This window comes from Cyclopterus lumpus, chromosome 13 (genome assembly GCF_009769545.1).
Source record: "Cyclopterus lumpus isolate fCycLum1 chromosome 13, fCycLum1.pri, whole genome shotgun sequence".
Classification (NCBI taxonomy): domain Eukaryota; kingdom Metazoa; phylum Chordata; class Actinopteri; order Perciformes; family Cyclopteridae; genus Cyclopterus; species Cyclopterus lumpus.
This window is the reverse complement of record NC_046978.1, coordinates 1,001,728-1,025,476: the sequence shown is the minus strand read 5'-3', so window position 1 is coordinate 1,025,476 and position 23,749 is coordinate 1,001,728. Positions and strand designations below refer to the sequence as shown.

Genomic DNA, 23,749 nt, shown 5'->3' with positions numbered 1-23,749 from the left:
TCAAACCCACAGAAAATGATCCCGTGTTAATACTGCAAATCAACAGGGAATGACAGCTGTGACTGCAGACTGAGTAAAGCTGGCTGAACGTGTGTGTGTGTGTGTTGTTGGGGGGTCCAGGAGGAGCACAGTAAGAGTGAATGTGTCTTTTTCCTGCATGCTAATTCCTCCCTATAGGGAAGACATTCCTGCAGGATGTTTGAGTGTATGTGTGTGTGTGTGTGTGTGTGTGAGTGAGAGAGTGTGTATGTGTGTGTGTGTGAGAGATGTGTTCTACATTTCTGTAGCATTTAGCACGCTGCATTCCCTCCCAGCGTCCAACAGACCCCCACAAAGAGCAGGATTCCAAGGAAATTCCCCTGTCATGTTGTTTCACAAGGTGGACGAGCGTTATTGTTGCAGAATTCCCACCCAGGCACTCGTATCTCTCTCTCTCTCTCTCTCTCGCTCACACACACACACACACACACACACACATCCATCAGGAGTTTCAGGACAGCAACACAAACAGAACAAAAAACAGAGGAATTCCCTTTTTGTTGTGATGACTTTATTTACACGGTGGAGGTCGGGAGACAAGAATTAGAAATGTAGCTTGATTACATTTGGCGCCTCGTCAACATGCCGTTTAAACATTTATTAAACAACACATTCATTTTTTTTCTCTATGACTTGCCAGTGCAGACGCACACTGTACAGCACGCGGTCATGACAGACAAGACTTTTTTACATCAACATGCATCAACAGAAACAATTCACAAGGCAGTTTTATTACCCATCATTCAAATGGGCTGCTATACATTTGGTATTTGTCCACTAACACATTCTTTACTAATATGTAATGAATAAGCAGGTTGTGTTTACTAACATTTATCAGTGAAGCTCTGCTGGTGAGTGAATGATGTGCATGAAAGTGAACACATGCAACAATCTGAGGCAACGTCAAACTATCTTTGGTCATTCATATTTCCCTCTACTTCACAGCAGACGGACAAACTCGAAGTGGCAGTTATTTGTCATATTTTGGCAAAACATTGTCGTTCTTGAACCAAATGACTTATTAATTATTTAAAAGATTTAAGTTTTGCTAATCGATAAAATGTTCCGATCACTATCCATAATTGAATTTTTTAACCATATGACAAAACAAAACTGCCATTCATGCTTTCACTGTCAGATATTCCAGTGTTTATTGCCGTTCACTTAACTAATATATATATCTCTCTTTAATAAATATTAAATAATTTCTCTGTTTTCAGCGTTCTACACTATAAAATGGACATTAACTTCACCACTATGTCACAGCCAAGTTGATCAACAGACGGCTACTCCAAACTTAACGATGCAAAGCTTCATTCCACTGATGATGAGATGTTTGTTCATGAAGCCGCACCGGCCACACGTCTACTTCCCCTACACTTGAGACTGTGTGAACAGCTCATGGTATCGGTCCCAGCTGATATGAAAGTCTGTTGTAACATAAGCTTTAATGATCAAGTAGGCCGACTTAATACACAGATCACAGGACACGCTGGTGGCAGATATTGTACTGCACATTGTGGAAAAGTTGGCATGTAAGTACTGCATGTGTGTACTGAAACAGAGAGGCAGTGATGGGTTTTATCAGAGGTACTTTTATTGGTAACATCCATCAAGAACCATCCTTCCTCCTGACACTAAGATGATGATGATGATGTTGTGTGTGATGAAAGTGTACATGTCTGCATACATATCTGGATAAATCCTCTGCTAGTGATCAGGGCTAAGCGGTGGACGGATGTCGAGTGTTCTCGATGTGCTGTCCTCTCCGACCACCTCGAGGCGCAGACTGGGCGCGCTCCGCTCCTCCCGGTCCTCTGATTGGACGGTCAGACGCAGGGTGCAGCCTTTGGGCAGCAGTTCCTGCTCGTAGGCTGCCGCTAACTGGTTGACGACCCGCCGCTCAACCTGAGCGGTCAGTGACGAGGCAGTTTGGAAAAGTTTAGTTTCAGATTATGTGTTACTTCATTCATATGACATGATATAAGTCTATTATTGCTGTTCTTGAGTGTTGCTGCTCAAACAACATAATGCTGATATTAAGGGAAAACTGGGGGTCTATATTTGACTGAAAACTAGTTATTGTTCTCTACTGACAGGAGGCTCTTCTCTAATTAACTGACTGATCGTTTAGTCTATAAAATGTCAGGAGAAATGCCCATCACACTTTCTTAAAGCCCATCTAATGGCAAACACACGACCAGTTGTATCACATTTGACTAACGTCACTGCTAAAATCTAGTGATGTGGCGGCTCTGCCAATCACACATGTAATCAGACAGGCTAGACACCAAACCTGACCAGTTTAAACATGTCTTCTTCACCACTTATTTCAACGCTAACATTACATTTTACAACCCAAACTGTCTGTGAAGGTTAACCCCTGCTTGCTCTCCTGGTCTGCTGCAAAAGCTCGTCAAGCTGAGTTGATGTTTCAACCTGGATCAACGTATGTACAACCATTTCAAGCCCTGAAACCTGGTGTGGCAGTGAGTGTGTGACAGCACCTGCGTACCTCATGTTTGATGGAGCGTGCACCGTAATGCATGTTGTACCCGCCCGCTAACAGGTCCAGAACCGGGCGCTCCCACTGAAGGTTTATGCCATGGCGCTGTTTGGCCTGTTGACAGGGAAGAGAAGAGGTTAATTGTGTGCGCTGGTGTTGGCCTTCAGTAGATAAGAGTATCATAAACAGTCAAATCAGGGAGAGTGGATACATGGAGAAGGAGAAAAAAAGAAAGAAATCAGAGGCAGATACTGTCAAGCAGCCACGTCTGCCAGTGCTAATCAACAAGCCCTTAATGCGTTTTAATCAAACACCAGTCAATAGTAGCGATCAGAGCTGCTCATTTAGCTCCCGATGTTAACGCTCCATTCAATAAATACGGTGCCATGTTTTACTCCAGAGATAGAACCGATAATATTACAACACTACAAATACCATATTAAAGGCAATAATGATGCCACTAAACATTTAATTTATTTAATATAAGTGAGTGACAAACAAATGGCTCATGGGGATTCTGTAATAATGAGATTTTTGCTGTGAGCTCTGCTGCCACATTCAGACAGAGACCAGTAATTATGAGACATAAACACTTAAAGAATTAAAGATAACAGAAACAATAACAAATAGATGCACATGAACACACACACACGCACACACACACACAAAAGATAAATGTCATGAGTCAGGTTCCTATGAGCTGCCTGCAGGGTCCATGCTGGCTGTCAGGACACCAGATGTAATATTAATAATCAAATATTGATGAAGGCTCCACATGTTAAATACTGTAATCGCATTATAGTGAGTAGTAGCGGCACATAATATTGATCTGCGTGTGTTCCTGCACAGCTCAGAGGCTGCAGGATGGAGTGGGTGGGGCATCCAGCCCACTGGAGGACACTCATGATATAAATGAAGTCGGCTTGGGCGATATGACGATATTGGTTGGCCACGATAATGGTCCCCATGTGTCCACGATAACAGAATGAGTTTCAATTATGCAACGCTTATTATGAATTTTGCGCTATATACAGTCTTTCTCTTTTGTTTCTGGCTTTCTCTCCGCTTCATCGTATTATTTTAGCGTATAAATAAATAAAAAGTTACAACATGCTAGGAAACGCTTGCAGAGTTATTAATAATAACTATTTCAATGTCAGCATTATGAATGAAGCTTTAAACTATTTGGTACTGCCATAGTAATTACCCATGTGGCTCTTACTCCAGCAGGAAAGATATATCCGCTCTTATGATAAAAACTAATGTATATGAACTGATTTATTGATCCCAGCATGGTCTTTAATCGCCCACATGTCGATACACTGTGGGCGATTAAGGGTATTGCGAAATATGTGTATCCAGTCTTTCTCTCTCTTCAGCTTTTTTTTGGGCAATCATTATGTATAGCGTTGTTTTCTTAAAGCAATATCGTAAGGAGGGGAATTTCAATATCGCCCAACTCTAAAATGACGGTGGATCGCGTCTCTGCACATTGATACCTTCTTGGCCCAGAAGTTGAGCTCTTTGCTGACCAGCTGCAGGAGCTCGGAGTGACAGAATGGCAGGAAGTAGACGATTTCATTGATCCGACCCAGAAACTCGTCCCTCCGATAATGAGCCTGAAGAGGAACCAAAGAATCATCAATCAAAACTGAAGCCTCTCGGGCCAATTACAGGACACTGCTATAGAGAAACAAAGTTTAACTGCAATATTTCTCAAAAGTTACAGCAAAACAAAGTGCGTTTTATCCATGTGTGTTTGTGTAACCGAGTTTACCTTCAAGATCGGTCGAATCACAGATTCTTTAAACTGTCGGGAGATTTTGACGTCATCGCCTTTCTGTACTTCCTCTGGGGGAAAGTACAACGTCAACAACAATGTCAGTTTTAACTTTAGTCACCTGATGATGGCTCTATATGTCTTTACAGTGTTCACACAGCTTGTGTGAACATTTCTAAAATGTTGATCCAAATAGTTTTGCATGACGCTGTGATAAGTCCCGACTTTGAGTTTAGACTATCTGACTAACAAAATGATTTGACCATACGTGACCAATCATGTCATCACGCTGATTTTAATCTGCAGCAACTGATAAAAACTGGATGAAAATTGCAGTGTCAGAAGGGGTTTTAATGGGTTCCCAACGTAGAAATGAATTTTGCAGCAGTGGCGTATGACGTACGTACAAATGCAGCTGTGCATCATGGAGATTGCGTTTGCATTTGCAAGTACGTATGTTAGTGTGCTTCTCTCACCGAGGTTGTCGGCCAGCTTTCTGCGGCTGACCACCTCGGCTTCCTCGCGAAGCTGCAGTGCGTGCTGGGCGATTTCATCACTTGCAATGTTCGACGTCATGATGAAGATGGCGTCTTTACATTCAATGGTCTTCCCCTTACCATCTGTGAGGCGACCCTGAGAGGGGAACAGCAGGAACGATAGATCAATGCATTAATGTTACATTTGTCACACATGTGACACATGTTTTATCAAACAGAAACACAGGATGAATGTAACTTCAAGGATAAAGGTATGATATCTGGGCCTGTCTGTGTTTGAATACACACCTCATCAAAGAGCTGCAGCATGATAGTAAGAACATCAGGGTGGGCTTTGTCTACTTCGTCAAACAGGACAACAGCGTTGGGACACGCCTTCAAAAGCTTGGTCAGCTGACCCCCTTCCTCATGTCCCACGTATCCCGGCGGGGAGCCAATGAACTTTGCCACCTGAGAGATGAGGAAGAGAGGGTGCACACAATAAGTTGAACAAGAATAGGATTTTAACCTAAAAGGCTGACATCCTTAAAAAGTAACCACTGGGTAAAAATACTGAGGTGAAATGATTGGATGTGGTTCATGAGCATCATAACATAACTGATTAAATGTATTCATCACCAAAGCTTGACAAAATAGGGCAAAAACAGCATTCATTTGGGTTTGTGTCCATTATGAGAACATACAAGGGATTAATCCAATGTATCAGCACCATTCATCTGCAGCAGGGTGATGCAACTGTAACACTCTTTTGAAACCTCTCTTAGAGCGACATAATCCACACAGTGTGTGTGATTCATACTAAAGATAAACAATCACACACCTGACTTCACACTCATGCATTCAGAGCAGGTAGAAAGTGTCTCACCTCGTGTTTTTCCTGGAACTCGGACATGTCCATACGGATGAAACCCTGCAATCACACGATGGGTTAACAACCACAACATGCTGCCGTATCGGTGTGTCTCTCCGCATTGAACATGTGCTACTAATAGTTACCATGGAAACCAACACAAATTGAATTCTCTGTCATTGCTTCAAGGCGGGAAGAGACACTAAATTAAATGTCTGTGTTTATATCTATACTTGTGTGTAAGTATGTGTGTGTGCGTGTGTGTGATACTTCATAACATACCTTCTTGACGTCCTTGTGCATGTAGCGAGCCACCTGTTTGGCCAACTCTGTCTTTCCTGTGTCACCCGCCATCAACCAGAACAGAGACATGGTGTAATTATTTAGCTTTGTACAGGAACGACCCTGCCTCCATTGAAATATCTTTATAAATATAAATATAAAAAACAGTCACTGCTTTCTTGGAACACATCAGTATGCAGAGATTTTATGAAAACAAGCTTATTCATCTCAGACAGGAGGACGATCTCTCTCCTTCTCTAAGTGCTGGCCTCAGTCCCAGTGTCTCTCCCCTACGAAGCTTTCAATCATCTCCCGCTCTCCAGATGCACACATTATGTGTGTCGCTAAAATATTCTGCATATAAATGCTCATATACGATATTGATGTCTTGTGTTTGGTATGCGTATGGGTATGATGATCGTGTGTGTGTGTGTGTGTGTGCGCGCGCGTGTGAGAAAGGCTGTGTGTCTTGTTGCTGTGTTTAATATTGATGTCTTATGGCCACTGTTTGTCGCTAAAGGCAACAGAGAATATGAACACCGTCTCTCCTTCATCCATCTCTCTGGCCTGTCATCTCACCATCTCCCTCTTTTTTATCCATCCATCTGGCCCTTAATATCTCTCCGTCTCCCTCTTTCCTTCACACACACACACACACACACACACACACACACACACACACACGCACACGCACACACTTCTTCGTCTTGCAGCTGTTTGAGGACACGTGAGCTTTTCTTACACAATGCACACTTTCCCTCTTCAAAACGACTAAAAACAATTCACTTTTTGGAGACAGAATAGTGTCAGTGTGGATCTGTTGTAGCAGAAAAGTCCAGACAGAATTTAGACAGTCTCAATTCATCCCCACCATCCCCAGTGGATATCTTTAATTGAAACCGCTGTAGTGTTGGTCTGAGACTCTCAACGCGGTGCACCAGCAAAAGGTTTCCTCCGGTGTTTTAAAGTGCAATGAGCTGTTTTTGACAGCTGGTGCACCCAGAGCTCTATGAGCTGCAATAAACTACCGATTAGGAATGGATGTGGCTTTGTAAAGCCAATACTGATCAATTAAAAAATAATTGGTTTGAATTTGATTGGTCCTGAGTCATACACACACATCTTAGTTCTGAACTCCTCAGCATAATGAACTGCTTTCATAAATATGAGAGTTTATTTTATTTGTATAATCTTAACTGGACTTGACACGCTGTACACCAACTGTTTGTCTATAAACATCTTTATAGATTCTGTGTGTTGGGTATTACTGTGTATTAATGTCCACACTCGTGCTTACTAAACACCAGCTACTAGCCGGGTTCATGACCTCAGAATTGCCGCACACATCACAAATGTTGTCAGTGATTTCAGATTGTCTGTAGTTTCCCTGGTTGGAAATTGATGGATGATTATCTTTATTATCCCCTTAAGGAAAATTGATTGAGAAACGAGCGAGCCAATCAGAGTCGTTGTGGGCGGGATTAAATCTGGTGACACTGCCAAACTGTTCCCGAGTCAGAAATGTTTACAGAAGCTGTTATGAACTGTACATCCATAATATAATTAATGATCTAATTCTTTTCCAATCCAAACAATTTTTACATTACAATCATTGTTCATTTTCATATAATACCCACATTGTAATGATAGAAAGCTGGTTGAAATCAGCAAAGTATCCTTAAAGAAATTAGCAGACAGGTTGTTTATCTTACTAAACCAGCTAACTTGTTAGCCAGCCTCTTGTTGTGCTGGCTGTGTGAATAATACACAACCTCGATTAAGGAGGATGTCTTTGAAAAACATATTCTCTCAGATTTTTGTCTTTAATTACTCAAATACAGACCCTTTTTTTTAAAACTTTGAATTCAAATCTTTATCAAATAAAAAAGTCAAATTTAAAGTCTTGCACACGGTAAATAACGACACCGTGGAGACACACTCCTTCACTGACTACTTACTTTCCCCAGTTTGTGTTTACATGTTACAATGTGACACATGCTTTTGTCATCTTGTGTGTTCTGTTTCTTTTGAACTCAGCAGACTGGCACGAGGAAAATACACTCTGCATGCATTCAACAAACTTATCTTACTCAAGTGTTGTTTATTTTGGCAGATACTTTCAAGACCCTGAAGAGGTTTTCTTTGTCAGTTTTGCCATTGTTTCATGAGATCAAATGAGAGAGAGAGGGAGGGGGGGGGGGGGAGGGGTCGGTGTGAAAGATGAGAGTGATTTACCGATTCCTGATGAGCCGAGGAAGAGGAATACAAGAGGATGCTCTTCGTCGTACCAACCATTCTCCTTCCTCCTGATGGCTAAAGAACGCAGAGACAGATAGAGGGAGAAAGAAAAGGAGGATTATTATTTCAGTCATTTGCATTTGTTGACTTTGCTTCTGTTTGTATTCCAAGTTTCACCCGCCTGAACCGAGTTGACCCGAGGGCGACGGGTATCCCAGAAACTATGATAAAAGAGTGAGAGAACAGGGATGAGAAAAGGGTCAAGGCATTTGGTGGAGAGGGGAAAAAAGAAGAAGACAGAAGAGAGAAAACAGAGCAAGAGAGCAAGATGAGAGACCCCCAGAAAGCTACCCACGCTGCCTCTCTTCCCCCCTCAGTCAGTGGGGCCATTAGCCAGCAGTAATTGTGTTAGCCTCCCTGGCGCGGCCATCGCGAAATCAGTTTAGCATGGATCGCAGCCTCACACACACACACACACACACACACACACACACACACACACACACACACACACACACACACACACACACACACACACACACACACACACACACACACACACACACACACACACACACACACACACACACACACACACACACACACACACACACACAGACACACACACATGCTTGCTTAAAGAGGAGTGCCTACCCAACCCTGCCATCACCCCAGCAACCACACTCACACACATACACAAAGACAAGATGATGAGGTGGATCGGACGGTAGTAAAGAGTGTATTTGGCCCGTGGTTTCAGCCACTCGACGAAGAAGCAGACACTAGCACAAACTCATCCAGATCCGGGGCCGAAACCACAGCCACAGATGAGCAGGGTTTTGCCAACAGGATCAAAGTAAACGGTGGCTCATTGGTTGCTTTCAGCAACAACAAAAAAGCCCTGGGTTTGAATCCACTGGCAGGCCTTTCTGTCTAGAGTTCTCGCTGTGCTGGGGTGGCTTTCTTCCAGCTTCCAATCTCTAAATTGCTCATAGCGATGTCTGTCATGGTTTGTTCTGTGTTTGCCTTGAGATAGACTGGCCCTCTGTTCAGTGTCACCATGTGCCCCACCTTTAGGAGCTGAGAGGCCCGATGAGCAGGTGGATGTATCCTGATTGTGTCATTAAGGCAAAGTTAACATTTAAGTCGTTATAGAGCGGACACCAAAGGCCCCTCAAGACCTCTCAGTAGTGCTGATGCTGGCAGACATGCTGGTATAGCAACACAACTATTTATTTACCACTTTTACATGAAGTGCGATCCTGCTTACAGCGCGGAGTCAACAGGATCCTGTGTAACGAATAAATTAATCTTTTCTTCATTTCACTTTACTTCATCTTTAGGTAATACACGATGATGTTACCTTTCACCTTGCTGCTTGAGGTGCATCAGAGTCAGTATCCTCATGTCAACATATCAACCTCTATCGGCACACTGGAAACACAACATGCTCAATTAAAATTTGTTCCAAACGTGCAGCCGCGCACACCAGGTCTGTCTTCAGCTTCTAATTGACAACTACACCTCTGGAATGTACATTTAAGCAGTGAAAACACAGGGGAAAGCACCTCTTAAAAGCCTCAACTCAAAAGCACTGAAGGGTCGGCAGGCATGTCCTTCATTTTGTGACCATTTCTTATACACCTGCCATGTCTTCTTCTCAACATGCCTTTACAGCTTCTGGCCAACTGTCCCCAAAGACACACGTTCTCAATGAAAACATATTATAGTTAGCAACACAGCTTAAATAATGCAGCAAGTGGCTGGAGAAGCCAAGTTGCCAAAGAGAACACAGAGGAACACAAACTACTATTCAGTCCTGCAGCAGCCGACAGAATGTGACCTGTCAATCGTTTACCAACATGTCTGTTTGTGATGCAGTGAAGCTGCAATACCTCACGACAGACACCAGATCTGAGTGTTAAACTGGCCACTAATAGCTGATAATCATAGAGAACAGATGCTTGGCAGGGAGAAGATGAGGAGCGGCAGAATGAGGGAGGCAGAGAGATGACATGGCAGAGAGGAAAACAGCAGGAGGAGCGAAGATAAGGAGAGGAAAGAGGAGGATGTACACGGAGATAAAGAGGGGAAAGAGAGAGGAGTGATGGAGATAAGGAGACAGAGAAACAAACGAGTGTGTCAGAGATGGACACAGAGATGAATAGTGACAAGAGGGGCTCCAAAGCTCTGTCTGCTTTATCTATGGCTGTGTGAATGACAGCGTAACCTTCTGTTTGTGTTTTAGCTGATTGAGACCGACTTTGACAGAAGGGCACATTGACATTTCTCAGAGGACCCTGACGACAACAACAAGGAAAGGAAGGAGACACAAAACAAATGAAAGCTCTCTCTCTCTCTCTCTCATGCTCTCTTGCTCTCTCTCTCGCTCTCTCTCTCTCTCTCTCTCATTGGGGCAGGTCTGGTTGGCTCTAACATGATTACAGAGGGATGATTCTCCTCAATAACTCTTAGCCCTGAGAGCTAAACCTGGATCAATCTAACCTCCTTCCTGTGTGTGTAAGTTAGTGTATTCGTACTTGGTTTGTGGTTGTGTATCTTGCTGCAGGCCAGCTGTTCGTCATAAGGAGTTCGGGTGGAAACAGCCATTTTAGAGTCATGATAACACACCAAAATATGAAAAACACAAACAAAGCTATTATCTTCTCTCAAATTCTGCTCAGCAAAATACATAACTGTAGATCTAAAGACTATCTAAATATAGATAACTAATGTTGAATCAATTAGTTTCGTAATAAATGGCGGACAGATATAAATTTGATCATCAACATTTAGGATATCTCCAATTAATAGTTTGTGGAAGTAAAATGCCAAATATTTGCTATTTCACACTTCTCAAATGTGAGGGATTGCTTTTTTCTGATTCATGTTATTGTTAAGTAAATATTTATATATACATTTTAAAATTGGAATGAGCAATTTAGGAAATACAGGGAGAAAGTGAAAGTGCTGACATTCGACAAAGGTTTCTTCCACTGTCATGGTCATTTTTTAATATATTATTAATTAAAAAACTCATGATATGTAGTCAAACATATTATTCCGTGTGTTGCTTCTTAGATAATCTGGTCATGTGCAGCTCTCTCTTTATCGGTACATTTGTTGTCTCCTTATCTCCAGTAAATACCTTCCGCTCTTTCCTGGTCCATCTCCTCATCTCTAAATCTCTACTTCCCCTCTCTGACTCTGCCAGAGTTTGGCTCATTCCTGCTCAGCTCATCTTTGCAGTAAACATAAACAGTAGATAACTTGTGTTTTTGAAAATATCTTTGCAGATGGGTCCTCCGTTTGCCTCTTAGCCTCTTTTAGGCATCTCTTGCTCTCTTTCAGTGTGTGTGTGTGTGTGTGTGATATATTCAATGTAATACTTCTCAGAAATCAATAAGCTTCTTTCTTTATCACTGTGGCGAGGTCTTATATGGCGTTCAAGACTATTTGCCTTGATAACAACAATCATTCATCACCTTGTCAAAGACTACAAGTCCCACGGTTCCCTCTTCCTTCATCGACTCGCAGCAAAAGAGACACTTAACGCTCAAATGGCATCACCATTTGTATTTGGCTTTATGGACAATAATAGTTTGTATTTGTAGCTATGTATTGTTTTTTTTAATGAAGTCTGGAGGCAAAAAAAAAGTTGTTCTCCTTTTGGTTATAAACTCTGGAGTACTTGCTCTCACCAAAACATTACAGATTATAATATCCGTTTCTAGCTTTGGGAGCGAGTTGATAATTTTCACAAATCTGTCTGAGAGCACACACAAACTCTCTCTCTCTCTCTCTCTCTCTCTCTCTCTCTCATCTGCGGATCAATACATGGCCTCCATGGGTGCCTGGTGTAATATCAGCTCTTTACTGTCGGCTGTGTTATTGTGCTCTAACTCATCCTCCCTCCTCTACTCTGTGCATTACACTCGCTCTCTTTGTCTTTCTTTCAATGTTCAGAGCTTTCTGCTTCTCAGACACTTCTCTGTCATCTCCTCCCATCAGCTCTCCTGCCTCTTTTTTTGTCTCACATTGCCTCCATTAGTTTTACCCCCGTCTCATCTGTTTTTCTCTTCCGGTATCAATCATTTTGCCTTCCACCTGTCCATCCCTGACTCTGTCTTTCCAGGAAGGGAGAAGGACGGCACAGCATGAAGGAACGATGATGGAAGGATGCAGAGGGCGGAGAACACAGAGTGGAAGTAGGAAAGGACGGAAGGGTGAAGGAGAAAGAGTGGGTGTGATGAAGATCGAGGGGTAAAGAGAGAGAGAGAGAGAGAGAGAGAGATGGAGGAAGACATTGAGAAGAGAAAAGGCATGAGAGACAGTGAGGGGGAGGGCAAAAGAGGGGGAGAGAAAAGAGAGGGGTGGAGGGGGGAGAGATCTGTAGTATGTCTCCTCTCTCTGTAATCGTGTTAACTGGCGGCTCCAAGCCTGGTCTCTTCAGCTGTCACACACACACACACACACAACGCACACACACACACACACACACACACACGCGCGCACACACGCACACACAGCACCTGTGTATGCCTGACAGACAGCTCATTCATCACAATTAACCAATTACAGCCTCCGCCAGTCTGTCTGAACCCGCCTACTGTGGGAGGGAGGGGATGAGAGGAAAAGGAGGGCAAAACAGAGGCATACTGAAAAGAAAGAAAGAAAAGCAGTGTGGAAACAAGAATATGCATGTATTTATGTGCACTTGTTGTTTTTGTGTTGTATCAATTGGCTGCATGTATAATGCTCTGTGTGTGTGTGTGTTTACCTGAGGCCACAGTATTGATGGCTCCCTCCTGTCCGATGATGTACTCCTTCAGCCTCCTCTCCAGGGGGAACCTCCGCCTCTCCTCCGCCTCCCGCCGAGCCTGCACCTCCTGGAACTAGATGGAGGTAAAGAACATACAGCAAACAGACGAGACAGTCAATGAATCAGGAAGAGAAGGGAGACGTATCAACAGTCAAAGAAAAAGACAACGCGAGGACATTGACGAGTTTGCCAGTCTGCCCCTCTTTCCTCTTCTTTCTCTTCATCATTATCTTTTCTTCTTCACCACTCTTTTCACCTTCACAGCTTTAGAGTGAATGGACAAACACAAGATTGTTCTACAAATCTATGACCGAAAGCATCAAACTCAGAATCCCTTCTAGAAGCAACAATAAAGCCGTTTCTCCACTTTTTCCTACTAAAAGGTTGTGGTGTTTTTCAGTCTCTCTACTACTCTCTCTCCCTACCGCCAACTTGCTCCTCTTTAACACACTCTACCTCTTTATGCCTTCATTTCTCTGACACACATTTTTTATTTTCTGCCGAATTGATCGCTTTTCTCTTTCTTTCCACGTCTTATTTTTTTTTTTTTTACAGTTTCTCTCCTTTCTTTCTACAGCCTCCCCATGACTCATTCATCCTCTCCTCTTTGTCCTCTCAGACTCCAGGTTTTCACCCTGCAGTGGAGCAGGCTGTTTATTCTAGCTCTCCATCTTGCTTAGCTCTGGCCTGCTGTCAAGCTGCTAGATAACTACGGGTAACTCAAGTTTTATTTAAGAAAACAGCTGATCCCACCTCCACTACGATGAACCTGTGAAATACCAAGAGCAGAGCAGTGAGGGGTCCCTGCACTCATGATTCAATTAAAACGTAAGCCTCAAGATCACCCTCAGTTCCCAATTTGAATCACATTTTAACAATTGGAAAAAAATAAAAATATTCAAGAAGATCTTCCACAAAGAAGAACTGATTTATAGTATTCCTAGTGTGATGTCACTGTTGTTGTTTTTTGTATTGTACATACATGTTGCTACTCTGTTGTCTTTAATGTCTTTTTATATTTATCCTGTTATTTGTCATTTATATGTATGTACGACGAGAGCGTGCGTGTAACCGGAGTCAAATTCCATGTATGTGTACATGGCCAAAAAAGCTGATTCTGATTCTGATGTTAATGCCTTTACATGTGGAAAAAGTACTGAATCTCGATGTCAGTTATCCAACTGATATGTATTTTAGGGTCTGGATAAAGATATTATTTTATCATTATATTCTAGACCAAATACCTTGATATCAATATTGTGTAATATTTTAGAGATGACTGTTTTCTGACTGTGCTTTCAGAAGATACAATATATATAAAAAATGTTGCTTGTGTGTTATATCTAGTCCCATATAACAATATAAATATAAAGTTAATATATAATCCAACTTTTCTTCAGCACGTTTTTAACCCCAGTTAACCTCGACCAGCTTTCACCACTCCAATACTCAATAGCACCTGTCACTCAGCCAGCAGACGGACACAGACCTCCTGAGGAGAGTGTGTCTGTGTGCATGAAGGCAAGTAAATCACACAGATGTCTCCTGTGAAGAGTGAAGAGTGCCGAGTCATTCACACACACAGGCCACAACAAACGACAGCAGTATCAAAACATTTGTGTGCATGGAAACTAACTGGCTCTGTCTGCACAGCTAAATGAGCAGTGTGTACGTCATACCTTGCCCTCAAACTCCTGCAGTACCGTGCTTGCTTCTCCCTCTTTAGCATAGGCCCGCGCTGTGTGTCCCAAACCATTGCTCTGCAGGGGGTTGGCACCTGTATGCAAGCATGCCACACACACACACACACACACACACACACACAAACATATACAGGTCATACATTAGGAGAAAAAAAAAGCAACTACACAAAAAATGGTTTCAAACTTACAACAGAATGACAATTTATTTTCTTCTTTTTTAGTAAAATGTCCGGTATCATTTTAGCTGCAAGTGCTACAAGAATATGCACACACCACCTCAGCAGGAGGGTCAAAACATCGATGGAGAGAGTGAGGTTAGGGTGAGAGGTCGCGTGGGTTCAGGGGTCACCGAGACTATGTGCAGTGAAGCAGAAGCGCGATGCGATGACCCTGTAGGGGGTTTCATATCTGCAACGCGTGCCAATAACACATGCTTTGACCCCTACACCCGCACACCCTGGATTATTATGCAATCTATACACTCTGCAGGTTGTTGCAGGTTGGGGGCCATTGAGGCACACAAGCACACACACACTTCATGCAGCTGGAGGGGTCAAACGGAGAGAAAACTTTGTTTGACAGATCTTTAAGGCGTCAGAGTATAAATGAGGAAGAGCCATATTGTCATAGTGTGCCGGGACTTGTCAGTGATGATGGTTAGCGGTGCCTTCTGCCCCGACCTCCACCACACGTGCCTCGACTATCAGAAACTATCAAAAACTCTCATGTACTGAAACTGGAGTGCATCTTTGTTTTATGACCCTCTGGTTCCTGAGTATAATAAAATATAGCATTTATACGTCTCATTGTATCCTCTCTGTCTCATCCTTTCGATAAATCATTTATCATTTATGTTAATGTTTTCCATCCGACTCTTTTTTAAGTTGTCGGACCACATGTCAATTAAACATTTGGTCTCCTCCCCTCCATGTGTGCTGCTGCGGCTCATTTGGTTTGGCTGCATTGCTTTTCCTTTTTTCCGGACCTCTTGTAGTTAGTCTGAAATCCCAAACCATCCCCAAATAAATGTTCACACTAAAGTGAAACCATGGTTCAATTTGATCCGGACCAACTCGTTTTCGTCGAACCAAAAAATGGAAAGTGATGCATAAAAACCTCTTCAATGGCCACTGTAGTGAATTGACTGCTGCACTGAGAACTAGATAAGCCATCTGAAGTTAGTGAGCAGCAGACAGGACGACTGTAACAGAGTATTTAATCATTACAGGTGCTGGATGATCCTATTGCTCTGAGCACCGACCACAGAGACTAATAATCACTGTGATGATTATCGATAAACCCCTACATTTTGTGACCTGCTCACGAAGCTATCGATCCTGACAACTATACAACACTACCCCCCCCCACACACACACACACACACAAAGGGAGGAAAGCAATAAAGTACCCCCCCCCCCCCCCCTCTCCAACACACACAGACAGACATTGGACATAATAAATAGCATCATTTAGGGCTTTAATATCAGGCCAACCCTCTGGGCCATAGCCCTTTATAACAGGACACACACACACACACGCACACACACACACACACACACACAAACACAGGATCCCTTCATTAGGAGTGCTTTAGTTATGCCTATTAGGAGTCCCCTCCTCTTTCCTATTTCCTCCTCCCTCTCTTTCACTGCAGCTGGTGGGAGAGAGCCCCTGCTGGTCTTGTGTGCGTGTGTGTGTGTCCTTGTATCTGCATTGTGTGCGTCTGTGAACATGTGTGTCTCTTCTGGCCTCCTACCACCTATGGAGCTGTCCATTACTGAGTGCCTGTGGCCATGGGCCTGATGTGGAGCCTGGGGAGGAGCTAGAGCCTCTGCAGGTAGGGTGAGGGACTGTGGGTTGAAGAGAGGCCCGAGGGTGGGCCTGGAGACTGTGATGGATGGAGATGTGAGTTTCGGGCCGGCTAAGGCCAAAAGAGCAAACCCGCGGCTGGTAGAGTAACATGGACGCACTCAAACACAAGGGAAATAATAAAGTATGGGATACACGGAACTCCATACAGATCCACACGCACTGGGCACATACATGAAGGGAAGATGACCCTCAATCAGAGAATACACATACACACACACACACAAACCCAAATCCACACAGATGTCCTGAAGCTGTGGCAGTTTATAAGCTTTTTTTGTGATGATGTAAAAAAAGATTGCTAGGAAGCGACAAGGAGGAATTGGATTAAAGAAAAAAGTGACACAAGCTTTATCAAGAATGATCAAATGCATTAAAAATGTGTATAAAAGTCTTTCATTATTCTCCCATTCACACAGTCACACATGCACATGGACAGCAATGTGTTGGGGGATTGAGAGTGTGTGACGTTGTGATTGTTATTGGCTGTGATGGTGGCGCCAAACCAGCAACGGCCCAGTCGGGTCGAGCAAAAACCCACCCCATCTTTAATCTGATTGACTTAAAACAAATGCCCCTGCTTTGTGAAATTTCTTACCTTTTTAATTCAAAAATGCGTCTGCAGAACATTTGATTGAGTTAGACGAAGTGATTTGTTTAAGCCTACATAGTGCTTACTGACGCAGGGGTGAGACGGGAGAGACAGGCAGACAGAGCTTGGATGCACCATCCATCATAAACATAAACAAGACATTAATACTAGCTTGTGTGTGTGTGTGTGTGTGTGTGGTGATGGAGGTTAGGGTGTAAGGATAAAAGCATCCATGAATATATGAATACTTTTTAATTCATGAAATGGAGAAAAGCAAAACACATTCACTCACAAAGACATGTACATACATCTACGCACTCACAAAGACACACATCCTGTGATTGTGGAGTTACCCCAAGGGCACGTTCTGTGTGGAGGTCACAGTTCAACTAGGACTAGCTTGTTTAAGAGCCGCTCGCCTGGATACTGAGGGGGGTATTCTGCCCGGAGGGTCCATGAGTGAGTGAGTGTGTGTGTGTGTGTGTGTGTGTGTGTGTGTGTGTGTGTGTGTGTGTGTGTGTGTGTGTGTGTGTCGGTGGAGCTGAGTCAACGACAGGTGCGAGCGTAATGGGGGTGAATGGAGAGGGGGTATGAACAAGTGATTAATTTCAAATGAGCTTTGTAATACTGTTTATATTACTCGGGAGGGTGGAAGCGATAAGATGATGATACATGGAAAGCTTTTTAAAGCTGAAGGCAGAATGAAAAACATTTAGCTTGGATAGCAAAGATTAAGGTAAGGAGCCTAGCATGGGACCTTATGCAACGGGTACTCTGTCATTTGTTACCTCAAATAAATTAATCACACCCTAGAATTACTCATTTTTGGGCACTTTTTAACAATACTGAAACATTAGCCTTTAAAAACGTCAGCGGCAAAAAATATATTTTTTACCAGAAATTCAAAATGCAAAAAGATTCAGGCGGAATTGGGCCGGGGCCTGAATTTTACTTCTTCCCGTAAATGTTGAAATGTGTATGTGAAAATGTAATGGGGTTCTTTAAAAAAACATTTCACTAAATATCTGTGAAACTTGAAAACATAAAGCTAAACAAAGTAAGTAACTTGTCAATTAAATATAGATTGATAAAGATATTGTGTTATACCACTGGGACGTTTCCCTTCCGGTGAACAATATAATTGAGTTTGCTGAAATAAATTTAGTTGAGACTGACAGAGTTCAGGTGAGAGCAGTTTTCTCTCATGAGGGACTTGGTTTATCTAAGCAGTGGATGCAAAGATCCTCCCTCCTCCTTATCTTTGGTCCGAGGATGGAGCACCACGATACTATACCATTAAATCAGAAACATGAACGTGAGCTATTGGGAAGTCAAGATCACTGATCCTAGAGAGGTCCACGTTAGAGATTCAACTCGTACCGTCACGATGTACAACTGTGGACTACGTGTAGCTATCTAGACCCTCAGAGGTCCCTTGTAGACTCTAAAGTGGGGTTGGGGGTGGTTGGGGTGTAACGTACCGGCCTCCAGCAGCATGCGGACAGTGCGTGGGTCATCAGCTAGTGTGGCGTAGTGAAGTGCTGTGCAACCACGGAAGCCAGCCCTGCTGCTGAGCCGGCTGCTGAATTCATCCTCTCTGGACACAAGAACTGCGGGGAGCGGGAGAGAGACACGGAGAGACAAGAAAGATTAGAAAAAAGGCAAATGCATTTGGTTTACAGAAGAAGAAGAAGAACAAAAAAAAGCCTGCTGGTTACTGAATTTCAGATTCGAGCATGTTCTTTTTATGAGAAAATTAGCCAGAAGAGACAAAGCCCTCAAAGACGGAAATAGGATAGGCACGACTCCAATCTGATATGCAACCAGTAAACTTTGTGGAGCTGACAAGATGAGAATGACGAATCAACAACTTTGATAGAAATTGTTTTGAGTCTTTAAATCCGGAATAACCTTCTCTAATCTATTTACAGTCAATGGTAAGGCCCCGGAAATTGTGACGATGATAACACTGCAGACTACAAAATTGTCTTTCCTGTTTCCAGCGTTGGAAGAGTTGTTCATTTTCACAGATTTAAGCTCAACTGTCCGACGTGATAGGAATAATGCAAAGTTGTGTTTTAGGGTCTTCTTTGCTGTGCTCCTTACTTATAATAGAGATAGTCTATCATTCTCTCCTTACTTCTCTTTTTCATAAGAGCACTCATCTCGTGCCACTCCTCTATCATCCATTTTTATTTTTTCCGCTTCCTTCCTCTCCTCCTCGGTATCCATCAATTCTTTTCATCACTTGCTCCCTCTTCCTCCCTCCCCACTCCCTCTATCCCAATAACTTTGTCTCATCCATTTCCTGACTTCCTCGCCTCTCCCTCCCTCATCATACCACCCATTTCCTCCAATCCTTCCTTCCCTCCCTCCAAACATCCACATATTCTTCCTTCTCCATCTTTAACCTCCCCCTCACTCCATCCATCGCTGCTCTCTACCTTCTTTCCTTCCCCTCGCTTTCTTTCACTGCCTTCCTCCCTTCATTTTTCCTTCCTTCATCAGTCTTACCCTTCCTCCATCTATTCCACTCTTTTTCTCCACCTCTCCGACTATCTCTCTCTGCAGTATCTGTGTGTGTGTGTGATGTGTGTGTGAGTGAGAGAGGGCGAGAGAGAGAGAGAGAGAGAGACAGGGCGGGATAATCATAGCTAACCCAATAAAGCGTCGCACAGGCCCCCCTAGCCCATCCATCAGCGTGCGTCTGGGAAACGCTTCCCCACGCTACACCGGCCCCACGTGGACCCAAACCTGACAGCCATATAAATGTCTGCAATATACATATCCCATATAAATATGTCTGCAGAAACCCAACACAGACTGGGGGGTATAGTGTGTCTGTGTGTGTGTGTGTGTGTGTATATATTGTCTGAAGAAAAACAAATAAAACACACACTACTTGTCACAGAACATAGAAAACAAATAACACGGAAGAAATGAAACATGTACATATATGCAAATCTTTATGCAAATTATAATGTCTCATAATATCTGGTTCAACACAGGATTCATATGTGTAATATAGCAAACACACACACACAAAATGTTTTGTTTTTTTCCTCTTTTACCTTCCAGTGAGTGGATGCCTTTCTCTCGTGAAGTGTCGTAAACGTTGTTGAAGTGATCGCCGGTGTTTGGGTCGGCACCGGCTTCCAGCAGAACCTTTATCACGCTGGAAAACAACAACAGACACACATTTAAAAACATGCAATAATCCGGCAAAGAACTTGTAATAAATAAATGCCCATATGTACACAGACCAAGCCGTTCAGCAGTAATAATTCTTTATTTACAGCCATAATCAAGCCTACGAGTCGGTGATACGGATAATATCTTCTATCATAAAATCCGTACATTTACATTGTTATATCAACATTCATTATGATATAGCAAATGTTCGGGGAGGTTAATTAAAAACAAATAAAAGTTCATCATCACATTTAAATTATATTTTCATAAAGCAGCGTTCCTTTTTACAACAGTGCCCACAATGGCCGAATACAACCAAAGACACCTCGGTGTAATCTTCTCACAGTACCTAAATATGTATATTGGGTGACAGGAAGTAGGATGCAGACTGGATTAAAGACTGGGACGAGACTTGCTTCCCTCACGTCCTCAAACACAACCGTGACCCTTTAACAACAAACAGGCTCGATGCAGATGTAAATATCTAATTACTCAATTGGCCGTGGCTATTCCACCCGATTTACTTCCACTTCTAGTCCGTCCCGTTACGGTGGGTACACTCCAATGGCCGCCTCCCTCCTTCCCTAGTCGTCTGCTTTGTAACATGTACATAAGGTTACATTGAAGGGGCAAGGGTCGGGCCGGTTTCCGGCGCCGTTGGGGGAGGGTCTGTGTGTTTGGAGCGTACCACCCTTCATTGGAGCGTACCACCCTTCATTGGAGCGTACCACCCTTCATTGGAGCGTACCGCCTTATAGAACAAACGCCAGTACCTCGGCAACACCACTCACTGTGACCCAACGGACATTCCAGGTACCGTTTCTCCGTCTACAGAACACACTCGCTTTAAATTTACCACCGTGAACGTGTGCAATGGCTTTGACATTGAGACGCAGGAACGAAGACGGACAAAACACTCGCCGGCTAGTCTCTGCCCACTGAGAGCGAGAACGGGGGCGATGGCCGAAACATGAACCCTGCCAGTACGCTGCCGGCTGCCATTAAACCTGTGACTATGTAATGCAGCCTGGGAGGGAGTGATGGATCATCTCCGGCTAAATGGTTATGGCAGGAGGCCTGAGAGGGTTTAAATGGAGCAAAATGATTATTCATAGGAGAATGAGGTTGACTCCTTTATTTATTTGTTTGAGCTAACCACACTTGACCACGTAACAGGCTACGGCTTCCCTTTAGGAGCACACGGTCAATTCAAAAGGTGAGGTGTGAAAAGTCACAGCAACAAACAGAGAAGTACTGGTTTTATATGAAAATCTGAAGATATTTAAACAGGGCACACATTTATTGAAAACATTAAACATTGTACAACAGACGGAGGCAGTACAATATTTGAAGCATGTGTTAATAAATGCAACCAATGTTTGATTTTTTTTACTAAAGATGATTCTGTAATTTCTTCAGAGAATAACTTCACTATAAAATATGTATATCCCAGAGCCAGAGGTGTATTCAAATCACTTGTTTCATTCACCCAACAGTGTGAACTCGAAGATACTTAATCTTCTGTTACGTTAAAGGAAAGCATTACATATTCACATTTGGGAAACTGGAACCAGCAAAAGTCTGGCTTTATGGGCTTAAAAACAACTCAAACTGTCAATGGATGATCAAACTGGTCAGTGACTAAGTTATCAAATAATAATTTCAGCTCTGAATGGAATCTGTTTGTGGGACCAATACAGTCCCAGAAATCACAGTACAGAGTGCGATCCAAAGAAATGACTCCAGTATATCAGAAAAACAACAAAAAAACTGAATAGAAATGAGACAACATTTCCTTCATCGCCACAAACATAATTCAAACTTGAGGAGACTTTGGGAGTTTGCGTCGTCAGCGCAGAACAAGCGTGTTCCTGTGGGAGAGCGAGGCTGAGAACAGCCCGGCCAGCTCTTTGTGTCTGACCTTGCTGAGGGGGTATAAAGGACTATCGGGGGGTCCCCCTTTGTTACTGTATCACTGTGGCTGGGGGCGGCAGGGGGGCCGTGACCCACAGAGGGCTCTCCTCTCACCCTTGCAAGCACTTCTACAAACACATCGATGCATCCTCCGAGACACATGCAGATACACACACAAACTCAAGCTATGGCTGGTCACACGAGGCTGGGCAGGACTGTGTGCAGAAATGAGACGGCCTGAAAAGGGTTAATGGCATCAGAAAGGTAAACACAGGGGATAAAGAGGAGAAAACTGCAGAGAGGAGGAGGAGGGGGAGGAGGAGGAAGGGGGTGAAAGGAGGGAAGTGTCGCGAAAAAAAGATGAAAGAGGGAGATTTAATTATACAGGATAGCGCAAAAACTAATGAGCTTTTGAAAAGGGTTGATAGTTTTACTAATCAACTGATGATCGAGTGGCTAACTTTATTTGGGACATTTAGGAGGAGAGTCGCAGCACTAATTTAAGGCCAAACTGAAGGCATGCAGAGGTTAATTAGGTTAAACTCACATTGTCGAGGCGTGGGCCAAAGTTAAGATTTCACACTCCCTAATACAACCTTATAACTACCGAAACGACGTCATCTGTAAATTATAACATTATTTTACTTTCACGGCTAAACTGAGGCTAAAAGTGCGTCAGTAAAACGAGGAGGCGTATGGATAGCTGCGGACTTCACGCCCTCATCGGCGACGTTTTACTGCCAATCTTGTGTCTCATTGTCTTGACCCTGTTTGGCTGTCGAGTGGCACGGCAGCATTTTGTTCTCTCAAGACATCGTTGTTGATGTTTTTGCAAATTACATTCATGTTATAATGTGATAGGAGTTTCCCTTAAGAAGCGAAGCACAACCCCTTGAGCTGAGCGAGCGAGTCCGCCTCTTGCCTGAGAACCCTTCTAACAGAGGAAACAGTTAAAGGACGTTCTCCCGGCTGAACCACCATCCGGCTCCTGTATCGAACGCTTGAAATAATGACCACACGCCTGGTGCTGAGGCGGGTAGGCTTCACACCTCTAGCTTGTGCCGAGGTTGGCCACCAGGTGACTGGTGTGACTGCTGGGGGCCGGTGTTAGTTTCCCATCCTAGCCCGGGGGAGAAGACAGGAAATGCACACTTCCGTCTGTCCTGTGCTATAATAGACACCCGAGTCGAACTGACCATCCATGTCTCTGACCACCTGGCCCAGACGCTGGAGCTCACTTGACCTCATCTCACCTGGTGCACACCTGGGGTCAGATAGATGCCAGGAAGAGAGGTTTACTGCACTGTTTGGCCACAATGTTAAATTATTAAGCTGCGTTTTCTCAAGTATTTTCTTTACATATTTATTTTCTTCTGAAAAATCCCTCTTATGTCGTTCTAACTGAGATTTCTTTCATTGTTTCCCTGTTTAGGTTGTTATGGTCTTTCCTTATCAGAATCGAGGG

General features: G+C 43.3%; 1 protein-coding gene across 2 annotated transcripts in view; it reads right to left on the bottom strand.

Moving 5' to 3' along the window:
* Window positions 1-1,614: 1,614 nt before the first annotated feature.
* The window catches only part of clpb (caseinolytic mitochondrial matrix peptidase chaperone subunit B), a 29,029-nt gene continuing 6,894 nt past the window's right edge, over window positions 1,615-23,749 (bottom strand). For both annotated transcript variants that reach the window (XM_034548900.1, XM_034548902.1), the window contains 13 exons: window positions 20,250-20,353; window positions 18,660-18,788; window positions 14,694-14,791; window positions 12,973-13,087; window positions 8,190-8,267; window positions 5,955-6,010; window positions 5,688-5,732; window positions 5,111-5,272; window positions 4,802-4,958; window positions 4,323-4,396; window positions 4,045-4,164; window positions 2,555-2,659; window positions 1,615-1,947 (listed from right to left, as the gene is read on the bottom strand). In XM_034548900.1, coding sequence (XP_034404791.1) covers window positions 1,750-1,947; window positions 2,555-2,659; window positions 4,045-4,164; window positions 4,323-4,396; window positions 4,802-4,958; window positions 5,111-5,272; window positions 5,688-5,732; window positions 5,955-6,010; window positions 8,190-8,267; window positions 12,973-13,087; window positions 14,694-14,791; window positions 18,660-18,788; window positions 20,250-20,353 — 1,441 coding nt within the window. In that variant the 3' untranslated portion in view covers window positions 1,615-1,749. The remainder of the gene's footprint in view (window positions 1,948-2,554; window positions 2,660-4,044; window positions 4,165-4,322; window positions 4,397-4,801; window positions 4,959-5,110; window positions 5,273-5,687; window positions 5,733-5,954; window positions 6,011-8,189; window positions 8,268-12,972; window positions 13,088-14,693; window positions 14,792-18,659; window positions 18,789-20,249; window positions 20,354-23,749) is intronic.